The sequence below is a fragment of the Lissotriton vulgaris genome, chromosome 2_2 (assembly GCF_964263255.1).
Source record: "Lissotriton vulgaris chromosome 2_2, aLisVul1.2, whole genome shotgun sequence".
Taxonomy (NCBI): Eukaryota; Metazoa; Chordata; class Amphibia; order Caudata; family Salamandridae; genus Lissotriton; species Lissotriton vulgaris.
In genome coordinates, this window is record NC_141688.1 from 332,805,599 (window position 1) to 332,821,346 (window position 15,748).

The 15,748-nt window shown below is 49.1% G+C and overlaps 1 protein-coding gene across 1 annotated transcript in view; it reads left to right on the forward strand.

The window, feature by feature from the left end:
• Positions 1-15,748, forward strand: part of LOC147729422 (uncharacterized) — a 285,971-nt gene that overhangs the window by 63,004 nt on the left and 207,219 nt on the right. Inside the window, 1 exon segment of the mRNA XM_086959845.1 lies at positions 15,173-15,271. Coding sequence (XP_086815971.1) covers positions 15,173-15,271 — 99 coding nt within the window.

The window sequence follows — 15,748 nt, forward strand, 5'->3', positions numbered from 1 at the left end:
GCGTCGATTAAATTAAATTGAATCTGATCTCGATGGCCATCAGTGGTAATCAGTTCCATCACCTCTGTATGGCTCACAATAGGCCCCGATGATAAATTAGTTCCATCTACTGCTCGGACTGGTTCGCTCCTCTCTTTCTTTATTGCTTGGATTCCCACCTTGTCCGCAAAACGCAAGTCGCAGAAATTTCCTGTCGCTCCTGAGTCTATCATAACTGAGACTTCGGTTAGGACCGTTGATCGGAATATCACTTTCATAGACAGAATCAAATGTGGAGCAGCCGCTTGCAAGGGGTTCGCCACATGGTGTTCATTTGGAGTCTCTTCTGTAATTGCACCCACCCGTTCAACTCCAACTACGGGTGGTGCTGCTAGTTTTCCTTCGGCTTAAATGTTCCTTTGGGCTTCTTCGGACAGTTTCGGACAAAATGCCCACTCGAACCACAATACATGCACAGGTTATTGGTCCTTCTCTTTTCTTTTTCTTCTTTCGTTAGTGGTCCTCTGATGGTTCCAATTTGCATTGGTTCAATACCCGATGCCGTCTCGGATGTTCTTGTTCCTTCAGAACGTGCTCTGTCGAACCTAGGAATGACCGCTCGGAAATCCTTCTTCTTTTCTCCTCTTCGCTCCCCTTGACGAAAATCTATTTCTAGAACTAAATCGATGAGGGCCGATATCTCAGTTGGTCGGTTCAGAATTTGGGCTAACGTGTCTTTCAGCTCGTCTCTCAATCCACGGTAGAAAACTGCTGCTCGCTTGCTTTCTGGCCAATCCGTCTCCACCACCAGCTTGTTGAACTGCGCCAGATATGCTATTAAATCTCGATTGCCTTGTCGTAAATCAAGTAATTCAATGTCCACAACCTGTGAGATTCTCCTACGATCAAATATTCGAAGAAATGCTTGTTTGAAATTTTCGAAGTTCCTTAACAGCGGGTCTTCTCTTGTGACTAGGGGCATGGACCAGGCTGCTGCATCTCCGCTTAGATATGAGAGAATGAAGGCCACTTTAGACTGCGCGTCAGGGAAAATGGACGGACGACATAGGAAATGTAAAGAGCATTGTGAAAGGAATATCTGTGCCTTCTGCGGATCCCCATTAAACCTTTCAGGAGCGGCTAAAGGGATAACTGGAGACAGGGAGTGAATGACTTGTGTTGTTGACCTATTTGTCGCCTCTAACACTGGGTTCATGGCCTCTCGCTCTAAACTACTAGTCCGGTGTAACCTCAGGGCTAACTCTGCTGTCTCTTTGCGGGCATTAACTACTTCTTGTTTTAAATTTTGATTCTCCTCTCTTACTGCTCCCAGTTCCTTGTGGATTGCGTCTAAGATTGTTCCTAACGATTGGACATCTATCCCTTCTGCCATCTCTGCTCGGGTGCAAAATGAAACTTGGGCACTTCACTCTATCAGGACGCCAAGCATTACCTGATATGTATATTCTTGACTCTCACTTGCGCAGGAGCAGAGATGGTTTCTGGCTCGGGAACTAGATGCTAATACCCAAATCCCAAGAGACGATGCCGGCAGGTCTAGTAGAACCTCCCTACATCATCCTCCGGGAAGGGGGTGTGGATAAAATAATAAACAGAGAAGAGACTGGTCCGGAAAGTTTCTTCAGACAACTTCCTTCTGGGTGTCTGCGAGTTAGAAACCTGAAATGGGAGCACACCATTAGTTTCCCTACTCTCCTATCCTGACTCTGGTATTCACGGGGTTATTATTGTTAACTCACTTTACTATTTCTGGACCTTGCTTCTCTTCTTAAGGGTTATTTATGCTTTTCTCGTCTAGTCAGTTGTTACTGCATAGGAAGACAAGGACGAATGGGTTAGATGCCTGCTAGTACTACTCTATTGTTAAACTACGATTATTATCTTCTAGAGCATACTTACTTCACTAACTAGTCGATGACGCTGTAATTGGATTCTGTAAAGTTGCAGTTATTTGAATACCTCTCAGCCAAGTCTTTTCCTTATTGATAAGTCTTTTATCTTATTCCTTCAGGTGACAGCTTCAAGGTTATGCAAAGTTCATGTAATTGTTTCTTTCTTGTTCACTCAAAAAATACTTAAGAAATAGTTCTTTTCTCATTTGACGTACTAGTTCACTACTGTTGATAATCTTCAGTTTGGCCAAACACTGGTAATTGTTACTTAGCTTTCAGTTCGCTGACGGACTCTCTCTTTCTCATTGGGGCTTCTCTCCTCAGGAAACTATAAACTGTTCACTTCTCACTCGACGACGCTTCGGGGGTTTTCTTCACAACTGGAATCTCGAACTTGGAATGCAGTGCTCACTATTCTAGTGAACACTATGTATCAGTCCAGCAACCCTTATTGATGATTGGTTGTAAGTCAACCTTATAGACCAGCTATCCTAGTAGCGTGGATACGAGCAGTCTAAGGCTAAAGACTCGAGAGGGCGTGTTAAGCCAGCTGTTATACCACACATATACCCCTTGAATACCAAGTGAAAGGACACCACACAAGTGTTATGAAAATAAATAAGATATTTTTTAAGAATCACAACAGCCCTGTACTCTTTATGAGGACAGGGTACTAAGCACAAAACAAAACTCTTACGAAAATACTTAAGTTAGCACAGTATATACAAATACCCGAGGGGCACGGAAAACCATATACTCTGAAAGTGGAATGCGAAATTACTAGCAGGTAAGTACAGTACTAATAGGCTTAGGAATCGCTAGGACTTGACTATAGAACCTTCAGATTACTTAAAGGAGGCCTAGGGGACTCGGGTGCAGAGTGTGCACTCTCACGCGTGATGCGGGACAAAGTCTATGGTAGCTAGTAATGACAAAGTTAGTGTTCTCGGGCGAACCCGACCTGGTAGGGAGAAAACGAAAGTGGATCCTGACCCTTGGATAGTGAGGCTATGCTGGGGCACCGAAATGCCGAAGTTACCTAGCCCAGGGGCTGCAGCTGCATATGTCTCAAAAGACGTCGGGAATCCTCGTTGACGGACCAGGAGCCGGGAAGAAAGATGCTGGCAGGCGACCAGTGAAGAGAGTTCGAAGTGACCCAAGCCTGGATCTTGAAGACAGATGACACCTGAAAGCAGAGGGGACCAAGTTCGAGACTACTAGCCAGTAGTCAGTGGGCACTAGGAGGGCACCGGATGGTAGCCACCTCGACTAGGTGAGTGGGTGACGCTGTGCTCGCAGATCTCACGGACCAGGAGGCGTTGTCGGCGACCAGGATGGAGGAGCGAGCTGTCCCACGATGGATGAAGCTGTCGGCGTCGCTGGACCCAGGATTGGGCAACAAAGCCTTGGCAAATTCAAGCCCACGCGGTGGACTCAAAATGGCGTCTGGAGTGGACCAGGAGGGTCCGGGGTGCCTCTCTTGAAGAAGGAAGCAAGGGCCAGTCTGGAGCAACCAGACCAGCAGCAGTGATGTCGTCGGGCGTCATGAAGAAGGCCACAAGCCAGCCGGCTAGTAGCCACACAGCGCGGTGAGCACACAAAAGCAGAAGGGCCCCACGCAGATCGTGGAGATGCTGGAGGGCTGATCTTCGGTGCTGGAGCTGCTCAGGGTTGGGGCTTCTCGGACCCCAAAGCACTCACCAGTGGAGCACACGGTGGGCTTGTTGCAAAGAAGTCGTGCAGTCTTGGCGATCGTCGGTCCCTCGAGGTCTCGTCGCACTCACGGTTCTCAGCTTTGCTGTAGAGGTGAGTAGAGGTCAGAGGTGCCAGGGAAGACGGGTCTCGTCGAGCTGGGTCGTCGGATTTGTGAAGAAGGACTTGCAGCAGACCGCAGTGTTCTTAGGATGGTGCCCGCTTGATGCAGGGTGACTACTCCTTAGCCACAAGGGAGAATCTTGAAGAAGAAATCTTGATGTCCTTTCGAAGAAAGTCGTGTCTTGATTCCAAAGATGATCTAATTTTAACAGGGGGCCCGCTCCTATCTTTATACTAAAAAAGGGGGCTGACCCGGTGACTAGGTCCTGCCTATGGGTGGGACTAGGAGGGGGGTGGTTACACCCCTCTCCCATGCCGCACTTCCCCAGGCCAGGGGCTGGTGTGCCCCTGGAACTGGTTCAGACTGGCCTATGCGTAGTGAGCACCGGGGTGCCACTCAGCAGTCACCTTCCTGTAAAGCCCTGCCTACCCAGGATACACAAAACCATGTCTGGGACGGTGCTAGCACCGCCCCTGACAGGAAACCCTTTGTCCAGGCTCCCCTCGCTGGAAGGACTCCCAGCTGCAGGGGGTCAGACTCGTGTCTGTGGTGGCAGCATCCATTTTGCGGAGCTGAGGCGTTGTTTAACTTTAACCGGGGTTCACAGTTACATACATGTCGTGTCCCTCTAGAAGGGTGGAATGCTAACCCCGTCGCCAGAATTGGCGAGGGGTTAGTATTCCAATTCGTATGACACCTTACTCGACATGTTTTGATAAAGCAATACCAAAGATAGCATTTAACCGCGAGGATTATAATGCACTTAAGAGTATATGGTATGCGATATCATGGAACAGCTATTAGGACTTGGTTCCGCAAGCTGCAGACAGGCTCAGCTCATGCCAGAGCACCATCTCACACGATTCCAAGCACTCTGCTTTCAGGATTGTCAAGGCCTGCCATAGGAGTGACTGATAGGAATCTGTGTGTCCATTTTAGGGTTAGGTATAGGTATACTACACCTACAGCAAAGGGTGATTACACGACTTTGCCCCAGCTGTCATGCAGCCAGTTGTGTCAAATTTAGGAGGCCAGCCAGGGGTGGCATAATACATGCTGCAGCCCCTGGTAGCCCTGGGTACACCTATGCCCTGTTTACAGGGTCTGATAAGGTGGCCCAGTACCAATTGGAAATGTACCTAGGGTACATGGAATCCATTTTACAGAGAGAGCAGTAGGCCTGGGGTCCTGATTGGCAGGGTCCCAGGTCGACTATGTCAAAAACCAGCTAAAACACAGGGCAAAAAGTTGGGGGCAACCATAGTCAGGAGGTACCTTCCTACACAACCCCCCCCCAAACGAAAGGAGATAAGGCTATCCTCGTCCAGGTAAGCCTCTATTACCTAAGTGGCCATATAAGGAAGGACCAGCTCTGGCTTGGTTTCCCCCTGTGTCATGGTCCACTAGGCAACCCCTCACCCTAAGGGTATCTGAGGGTCTCCACCATAGGGAATCTCTGCCTTTGGTGTGTCTTGGGAAAGAAGAAGGCTGATGCTGGGATGGAGTACTGAAGTGAGACTCCTCTACCTTTGGGCTCAACTTCCTCCAATCACCATTCATCATGTGTGCCTTTCTTTCTTTAGCTGAGATGCACTGAGCTCTCAGGGTCAGCCTCTGGCTACCTAAAGCTGGAGGCTGAGTCCCTCTGTTTGGCTTACTGGAGGGACAGGTCAGGTCTGGGGTTTTTAGGCGCCATGTTTGGCTGTGCCCAACAGTGTCCAGCTGTGGGAGGTCCCTAACTACTTTTAAGGGGGATCCCTCAGGAGTCTGTTTTATTTTCACTTGGCTAGGTTTACCAGCTTCAGTGATCCTAATCTGCTGATTAAGGGGTTCTTTTGGACAGGGGGCCCTTTGGGGTCCACCACTGGCCTCCCTGACCTCTTCAGCCCTGGGCTGACTGAGGCAGGGTAGAGAGGTGCAGGTTACCTGCTCCAGACTGGGTCCCACCTGGGAAGGGTCCACTGCCATCAGGGGCTCTGCCAGGCTAGGCCTGACTACCTCTGGGGCAGTTCCTTCAACAGGGGTAGAGTCAGTTCCCTGAGGAGGCTGGCTCTCACCTAGTGTCTGGGAGGGGGAAGACTCTTCTTCCTCCTCAATGCTCTCTGTTTGAGTGGAGTGATCCATTGTTTCAGGTTTCAAAACCTCACTATCTGTTTGAGTAGAGGCTGAGACCATTTCAACCTTGCCAACCTTTTCAGGAGGGCACTCAGTTTGTGTTTGGGCTGTGACTGTCACAGCCCTCCTATCCTGTTCTGGAAAGTCTGTCTGAGCCTGGGCAGTGGCTACCACTGCCCTTCCAACCTTTTCAGGGAGGAATGGTGCTTGGACTGGGGCTGTAGCTATTACTGCCCCACTAACCTGTCTGGATAGGCCTATCATTCTGGAGTGAGTTTCTTGCTCCACCTCAGCCCATGCTGAGAGTTCCAGGTCATTCCCCAGTAAGCAATCTACAGGTAGGTTATCTGTCACTGCCACTCTCATGGGCCCTGTGACATTACCCCAGCTGAGCTTGACTACTGCCATGGGATGCCTTCTCTTCACTCCATGAATGTCTGTCACCTGATAAGTAAAACCAGGGGTCAGTTGAGCAGAGGGGACCAGATGGTCAATCACCATGGTGATGCTGGCCCCTGTGTCTCTGAATGCCTCAACTTTCTGACCATTCACTATGACCTCCTGTCTATACTTCCCCCAAAATGTGGGGTCCAGTAGTGAAGTTGGCAAACCCCATGCCAGTCTCACAGACAAGAGTGTGGTCAGGGGACCTGGCTAGGCCATAGTCCTCCTGATTGCCCAAAGTAATGCCCACCACATTCTTGGGGGTACTCCCACCACCTGGGGGATTACCACTAGTGGTAACAGGAGGTCTGGGAGTGTTACTTGGGGGTATGTTTTCCTTATTGCTATTTTTAGGGCACTTGGCATCACTTTTGTAATGGCCCACCTGTTTACAGGTATGGCAATAAGGTTTCTTCTGTTCTGAAGGAGTGTTCTGGGACCCACCACCCTTGTTGGAGTTTTGGGGCCCTGGGGAAGTCTTCTCTGTGGATTTATCCCCACCCTTCTCTTGAGGCTTGGTTGATTCCTTCTTTTGGTCACCACCCTGGTTTTTAGGCCTGACCCTGGTTCTGACCCATTTGTCTGCCCTCTTACCCAATTCCTGTGGAGAGGTCAGATCAGAGTCTACCAGGTGCTGGTGTAATAACTGGTTCTGACAATTACTTAAGATTTGCTCCCTCATAATTAGATTGTACAATCCTTTAAAATCAGTAACCTTACTACCCAGTAGCCAGCCTTCAAAAGCCTTAGTGGCACAATCAACAAAGTCAGTCCAATCCTGAGACTGAGTTTTCTGGGTATCTCTGAACAGCATCCTGTATTGTTCAGTGGTTAAACCAAACCCATCAACCAGTGTATTCTTCAGGACTTGGTAATTGTTAGCATCCTCAACTCTAGTAGTGAGGAGCTTATCTCTACCTTTACCATCAAAGGAGAGCCACAAGATAGCTGCCCACTGACTTTGGGGAACACCCTGCACAGTGCAGGCTCTCTCCAAAGCAGTAATCCATTTGTGGATGTCATCCCCTTGTTTAAAGGGGGGCACTATCTTATTCAGGTGCTTTGTATCAAAACTCCTTTCCCTATTGCTAGGTATATTGCTGCCACCAGTGGGCTGTAGCCCACATAATTCTTGCTCTCTAGCAAAGGCAAGTCTCTCTTTGGCCAGGGCAAGTTCTTCCCTTTCAATCCTCAGTTTGACTGCCCTTTCTTCAGCTTCATACACTTTCCTCTGAGGGGATGTCATCCCTCTTTGAGAAGAGTTGTGAGAGCCATTGGTTCGAAGGGATCTGTTAGAGCCTCTTGATAGAGACCTAACTCGTCCATTCCCAATGTTAAGCTGGCCTGAGAGTGGCCCCAGGGGTCCCCTAGTACCATTCTCATGCCTGCTTAAGTTGGACCTGGTTAGTCTGCTGACTTCTACCTGTCCCTTATCTGCCTCATCCCCTGACAACTCATCCTCATCCTCAGCATCATCTGCCTCCTGGAGGGGATGGTTATGGCTATCAAAGGGTCCCTGTAAGGAGGGCATACTCCCATCTGGATTAGAAGAGCTAAGAAGTTTCTCAGCTTTTCTGGCATCATAAGTCTCTAATAGACCAATCAGAAAGGAAGTTGTGGGGTTAGCCCCTTGCTTTATCTTCCTAGAGGTACACACCTGTCGTAACTCATGGAAGCTAAGCACAGTATATCTGTAAGGGAGGACCTGTGGAGGGTCCACTGACACAAGGGGAGACTCAGAGTTTCCTCCTTTGTCTGACATACTGTTTCTAGTGTGGTGTAAGTGATGCACCTACCTACACTATGTGTTTGCCTACTGATCCCTTGCTAAGAGTTGCAGCCAAGGTGTGCTAAGCCTTGAGGAGCTGCAACAGCTGGTTCAGTAGAACTCAGAGTATTCTAAGCTAAGTTATATGTACTAACAGTACTTATGTGATCTTTCAACAAGATATTCTTAGGATACGTGTGGTAAAACAACAGCAAGCTCAAATCCCAACCGCTGCTCACCAATGTGAGAAGGTGGCCTGATATGCAGTGCTCACTATTCTAGTGAACACTATGTATCAGTCCAGCAACCCTTATTGATGATTGGTTGTAAGTCAACCTTATAGACCAGCTATCCTAGTAGCGTGGATACGAGCAGTCTAAGGCTAAAGACTCGAGAGGGCGTGTTAAGCCAACTGTTATACCACACATATACCCATTGAATACCAAGTGAAAGGACACCACACAAGTGTTATGAAAATAAATAAGATATTTATTAAGAATCACAGCAGCCCTGTACTCTTTATGAGGACAGGGTACTAAGCACAAAACAAAACTCTTACGAAAATACTTAAGTTAGCACAGTATATACAAATGCCCGAGGGGCACGGAAAACCATATACTCTGAAAGTGGAATGCGAAATTACTAGCAGGTAAGTACAGTACTAATAGGCTTAGGAATCGCTAGGACTTGACTATAGAACCTTCAGATTACTTATAGGAGGCCTAGGGGACTCGGGTGCAGAGTGTGCACTCTCACGCGTGATGCGGGACAAAGTCTATGGTAGCTAGTAATGACAAAGTTAGTGTTCTCGGGCGAACCCGACCTGGTAGGGAGAAAACGAAAGTGGATCCTGACCCTTGGATAGTGAGGCTATGCTGGGGCACCGAAATGCCGAAGTTACCTAGCCCAGGGGCTGCAGCTGCATATGTCTCAAAAGACGTCGGGAATCCTCGTTGACGGACCAGGAGCCGGGAAGAAAGATGCTGGCAGGCGACCAGTGAAGAGAGTTCGAAGTGATCCAAGCCTGGATCTTGAAGACAGATGACACCTGAAAGCAGAGGGGACCAAGTTCGAGACTACTAGCCAGTAGTCAGTGGGCACTAGGAGGGCACCGGATGGTAGCCACCTCGACTAGGTGAGTGGGTGACGCTGTGCTCGCAGATCTCACGGACCAGGAGGCGTTGTCGGCGACCAGGATGGAGGAGCGAGCTGTCCCACGATGGATGAAGCTGTCGGCGTCGCTGGACCCAGGATTGGGCAACAAAGCCTTGGCAAATTCAAGCCCACGCGGTGGACTCAAAATGGCGTCTGGAGTGGACCAGGAGGGTCCGGGGTGCCTCTCTTGAAGAAGGAAGCAAGGGCCAGTCTGGAGCAACCAGACCAGCAGCAGTGATGTCGTCGGGCGTCGTGAAGAAGGCCACAAGCCAGCCGGCTAGTAGCCACACAGCGCGGTGAGCACACAAAAGCAGAAGGGCCCCACGCAGATCGTGGAGATGCTGGAGGGCTGATCTTCGGTGCTGGAGCTGCTCAGGGTTGGGGCTTCTCGGACCCCAAAGCACTCACCAGTGGAGCACACGGTGGGCTTGTTGCAAAGAAGTCGTGCAGTCTTGGCGATCGTCGGTCCCTCGAGGTCTCGTCGCACTCACGGTTCTCAGCTTTGCTGTAGAGGTGAGTAGAGGTCAGAGGTGCCAGGGAAGCCGGGTCTCGTCGAGCTGGGTCGTCGGATTCGTGAAGAAGGACTTGCAGCAGACCGCAGTGTTCTTAGGATGGTGCCCGCTTGATGCAGGGTGACTACTCCTTAGCCACAAGGGAGAATCTTGAAGAAGAAATCTTGATGTCCTTTCGAAGAAAGTCGTGTCTTGATTCCAAAGATGATCTAATTTTAACAGGGGGCCCGCTCCTATCTTTATACTAAAAAAGGGGGCTGACCCGGTGACTAGGTCCTGCCTATGGGTGGGACTAGGAGGGGGGTGGTTACACCCCTCTCCCATGTCGGACTTCCCCAGGCCAGGGGCTGGTGTGCCCCTGTAACTGGTTCAGACTGGCCTATGCGTAGTGAGCACCGGGGTGCCACTCAGCAGTCACCTTCCTGTAAAGCCCTGCCTACCCAGGATACACAAAACCATGTCTGGGACGGTGCTAGCACCGCCCCTGACAGGAAACCCTTTGTCCAGGCTCCCCTCGCTGGAAGGACTCCCAGCTGCAGGGGGTCAGACTCGTGTCTGTGGTGGCAGCATCCATTTTGCGGAGCTGAGGCGTCGTTTAACTTTAACCGGGGTTCACAGTTACATACATGTCGTGTCCCTCTAGAAGGGTGGAATGCTAACCCCGTCGCCAGAATTGGCGAGGGGTTAGTATTCCAATTCGTATGACACCTTACTCGACATGTTTTGATAAAGCAATACCAAAGATAGCATTTAACCGCGAGGATTATAATGCACTTAAGAGTATATGGTATGCGATATCATGGAACAGCTATTAGGACTTGGTTCCGCAAGCTGCAGACAGGCTCAGCTCATGCCAGAGCACCATCTCACACGATTCCAAGCACTCTGCCTTCAGGATTGTCAAGGCCTGCCATAGGAGTGACTGATAGGAATCTGTGTGTCCATTTTAGGGTTAGGTATAGGTATACTACACCTACAGCAAAGGGCGATTACACGACTTTGCCCCAGCTGTCATGCAGCCAGTTGTGTCAAATTTAGGAGGCCAGCCAGGGGTGGCATAATACATGCTGCAGCCCCTGGTAGCCCTGGGTACACCTATGCCCTGTTTACAGGGTCTGATAAGGTGGCCCAGTACCAATTGGAAATGTACCTAGGGTACATGGAATCCATTTTACAGAGAGAGCAGTAGGCCTGGGGTCCTGATTGGCAGGGTCCCAGGTCGACTATGTCAAAAACCAGCTAAAACACAGGGCAAAAAGTTGGGGTCAACCATAGTCAGGAGGTACCTTCCTACACTACGCGTTTGAATTAATACACCGTAGCAACATTTCCTCGACACTCGCGCTAACCGCAAATGGAGTACTACAACAAGGATAATTTTAGAACTAAGGATTCAAGGAATTCACCAGAGCTACGCACACAGGTTCGTCTTCGCTAACGGTTCAGGTGAAGTGCGTAGTTTCCAGAGCTCGCGCTCCGTTCGTACTCTCCGCATCAGAACGAGGTTAAACGACTAGAGCGTCAACCTCACAGCACCACGGCACTGTGGCAGCCATTTTGTCTCTCCAGACTCGGACCCTATCAGACCATGAAGAATATGCAGGGATCCTGGCATCATTTTGATACTGAACCACATATTTGCGAGTCCAAATGACGGGTTCTGACACTCAACCAAGCAGTAACGAGCGGGTAAAATTTACTGTCCCAATGTGATGCAACATTTCGCCTTGCCAGCAGCAAAGCAATGGCAGTGAACTTAACAAGATTCATATGTAACCTGATTATGAATCACATGTGCGATCATTTATTGTTAATCTGCATACCCAATGGCAACTTTCAAAAGTGAAACCATGCTCCAAGGAGTGAAACTGAAACTCAAAGGCCTGGCTTGAAGTTTCTGACATCAACCCCATCTCAAATAGAAAAGCTCAGAATAAGTTAATTTTGTAGACAAGCAGAAAATGTATAAAATATGCTAGACCAGAGGGAATGCACCAGACCCTTCCCCTAATACAAGCATGCTGTGTATGGAAGGAGCAGGAAGCTTGCTAAGCCATTCATTCTCTTCTAATAGGTTGTATCTAGCCCCGAGCAGAGTGCTCTCCTGTCCCACAACGGCATTCCTACTTCCATCCCAGTCTGAAATGTGATGCCTGCAGGCTACAGCACAGAGCTGCCACGCCAAAGGGGGGCCAGGCCTACCAATCGATTGCTGACCTCGAATGTATACGCGCTCTCTCCCGTGACACCTGAGCTAACTAGGAAGAGAGCAAATGCTTGGGGTGGTGAATGATACTCTTGCCACATCAATGGGAAAAGCAAGTTTAGGGATACTGTAGAAACAGTATGACATCCCTTCCAAATCTGTTGGATTGTTTATGACACGCTCCGCTGAGATCCTTAACATAAGATTATACACATTTACTATACCATTCACTTTATACAAATTTACTCTAGCATTCACTAATTTTACAGTGTGCTTCAACCCGTGTTACCTGCAATGGTAGAGTGCTCAATTTTACTGGGTCCTTGCGTGACTATTTCATGCAGTCCAGGGTTTTGCTTTATATTCTGGGACTTCTAGTCTTGTTCATCACATTGGAAAAGCTTACACTACAAGTCCCAGAATTCAAAGCAAAAACAGAATGAATGCGCTATTCCTACATAGACCTGGAAAAATTGAGAGTTTTAAACAGAGCTCCGCAGAACTGCTGAAGGTTATCTATTGTGTTCTGGTTCAATAACAGGAGGCACAAAAGATCGCAACACAACAGGAACAATTCAATCAGCAAAGGGAGTGGCTCTGACTTCTTAAACTAGGTGTGGTTCCCACTCCAACTATGCGCGACCTCAATCCTGCAGGAGTCGGATGCATGCACACAAAGTACAATCCCTCAGGGACACAGTAAAAAATATAATTTTGGATCAGTTTCTTTTCTGCATTCTGAATCTCCCAATCAATTCCAAGAGAGGCAATCTTTTAGATACTGGTCATAAGTAGGAAACTTCTGCAATGGGAGAGACGGGAGTACCATAAAGACTACATAGAGTAAAAGCAGGGTGTAATAAACCAGAAGCGCGATGGCTCGACCTACCCCCCTTTCATCCAAACGCAAGCTTGGCACACTTGAAGCCCGTGTCATCCACTCCAGTGACGAGTTGATAAAACAAGTTAGGTATTGATAAAAACTCACCGCCGCAGCCCGGCTTGAACAGGAAGCCAGGCAACCTGTGTTGGGACGGGGCCGCAAAAATACAGGAAGCAGACGGGAGACTACCCCGCGCTCCTGTACCCGTGAAGCCAGCCGGAAGATTTGCGTGTCAGCTAGCGGGGCTCCCGTGCTCGTGGAGAGCCCCGCCTGCTGCAGAGAATGACCCGCTGGCTGTCGAGGGAGAGAGGGACATGCAAAAAGAACCCGGTGAGTGGGGTGTGGGGGGGGATGTGTGCGCGCATGTGTGTGTGCGCTTGTGTGTGTGTGTGTGCGTGTGTGTGTATGTGTGTGCATGTATGCGTGCGTGTTTAAAAAGAGCCCGATGACTGGTGGGGGGAGAGGGGATGTGTGCGCGAGTGTCTGTGTGTGTGTGCGTGCACACGCGTGCGTGTGTCTCTGTGTACTGTGCGCTGAGGCTTACAAGGGAGACAGGAGATGGTGAATGCGCGCGCGACCTGACCCGATTACGGCAGGCGGCACATGCACATCTCTTGTCTCCCTTAGCTCATTGTAAGCAGAACCGCTGACAATAGGGCTCGCAGCGACATCGCTTCGCGATAGTCTCAGGTGCGAGACCTAAAAAAGCAGTGGGGCCAGCAGACACCCTTGTTTCAGCCCGTTTGTTGTTGGAATTACAGAGCCCCCTAATAGCAGTTGGCACCAGGTGGAGGAATGCAGGCCATTTATTAATGAGAGAAGGGTGCACACCCAGCTTCCTGCATCTTTTTAAATATTGGCCGATCTATCTTATCAAAGGCATCTTTATTGACGAATTTGCACATTGTGAAATCCATGTCAAACCCTTCTCAGAAATGCGTGGTTCGGCAGGCCCTAAGACCCAGGCCCGGGGCCACTGATTGACAGATCACTGCTGGGGTGACACGTAGCCAGCAGACAAACGCACAAACCGGAAATCCCGCATCAATCTCACAGATAGGCGCAACGACCCCACAAAGGTCCTAGGAGAGCGGCCCCAATAAAAGACACGTGGCCGGAGAATGCATGCGTTCCCAAAACACTATAAAGTCAGATGACACTTAAAGTTAGCCAATCAGGACACAGCACACACAGTACATCCAGTAACCACGTGCCCCCCTTGGCGGAACTCTGGGCATGTTATCTACTGGCTGCCTTGTGTCCACGCAAGGTCAGGCCCACCTGGATTCCTCACCCAGTACATACATTTATGGCTCCAAAGACAGTAGTCCCCATTCCTTTTCAGAAAAAGGAGCGTTGGAATCATTTTATTGCGTCCAATAACCTGTATAAAAGTCTGTTAGACCGATTGTAAATTGAGACAGTCCTCAGACCCTGTTCTTGTGAGAGTGGTCCCGGCCGCACTGTTTAATTAAACAAACTGTTCCTGTTTTGCCAAACGCCTCTCGTCTCTTGTTTTTTCAAGGTGTTTCATGTTCAAGCAATAACACCATCCATGGGAGAAACCCAGGCTACCTCTCCGACACCCTAACCACATACCTGAAACTCGGTATCTGCTCATCAGCACCTCTTAAATTCACCCAAACACCTTGGACCGTCTTCAAATTCTAGTCCTTCCTCCTTTTAGAAAATCCATTGGCATTTTGGGCCTGCCCTTCGCTGCAAGAGTTCAAACACTAAGGCATTGTCTCTTGACACTAGAGGATGAGTAATCAAGTGATTATTTAATTAGGCTATTAAAGGGAGATGACGGCCGTTAGGTTTTTCGTTTGCATGTGCGTCACTTTGTACGTATGTATGTGTACTGCATCCCCGTGGTAGTTATGTACCAGAAACCTAGGCAAAAGGCATCATGCGCTGTACATGCTCTAAGGCAAAGACACCAGCCTGTGATTAGAGGTAGAGCTGGTTACCGAGAGCAAAAGCTGACTCTTTCTGCATTACAATATAGTGTACTTTAACAAGGTGAATCCCCAACTCTTTCGTAAATTGGAGCAGCGTGGGGGCTGATGGATAACAGGGGTGTTGTTGCAGACCCTGAGTGCATAGATGAAGAAGGCCTTTTGCTAATGCTTTAAGTATGTTTTTGCACTTCTGAAATTGCATTAAAATGTCTGTTTGTCCTTGCTTCTCTTGTCCCACATTGTGGTGTTCTTAATTAATCCCAATTACAGCTATGTGGGATATGTAACCCATCAAATCTTCTTGCATGTCCCTTATACTGAATGAAAGAAGTCCTAAAGCACAACGTGTCTGATTAGGATGTGATCTGCTGCACACAAACAAGTGCTGTTAACCAGTTCTTCTGCTGTCATTAACAGAGCACGAGTCTTTGTCAATTATTGTTAAAGAAGAGGCTGAAATCCATCCAGTGGGCTCTCAAGAATCTGAGCGGGGCGACAGCGGTGGCAACCCCAAAGGTGAGTCTGCATCAATTCCCGCACTGCTTGAACACGTGTGGCCACATGAGCATGTATCTGACGGCACATTTTGAGACATAAATTAACACTGCAGCCCTTGATGAGCAGTGGGGGAATGGACCTGCGGGGGATACTCGAGAGGTTCCCTGGGACTCCAGTGGACTGGCGTTGACTCCGCTGACACTCAGGTGCCCTTCAGGTTGGCAACGGCTGGAAGTGTAGCAGGGAGGGGTCGTAAAAATCCCCCTTCTCCCGCCAAGCAGGAGCAAGCATCAGAAGCACAGGTTGAGGGCAGGTCTTGCAACTGAGCAGCAGAAATCAAGCTCCCCAATAGACATTCAACTGGCCTGGAGAGAATGCTCTTGGTAACTCGACGCATCCTCATCAATTTAATTTTACTGGGGAGAAGGGCATGTGTGTGCCCCCCAACCTATGAGATCTTTGTCAGTATCGGTGACCCCGTCTTCTGGACCCTGA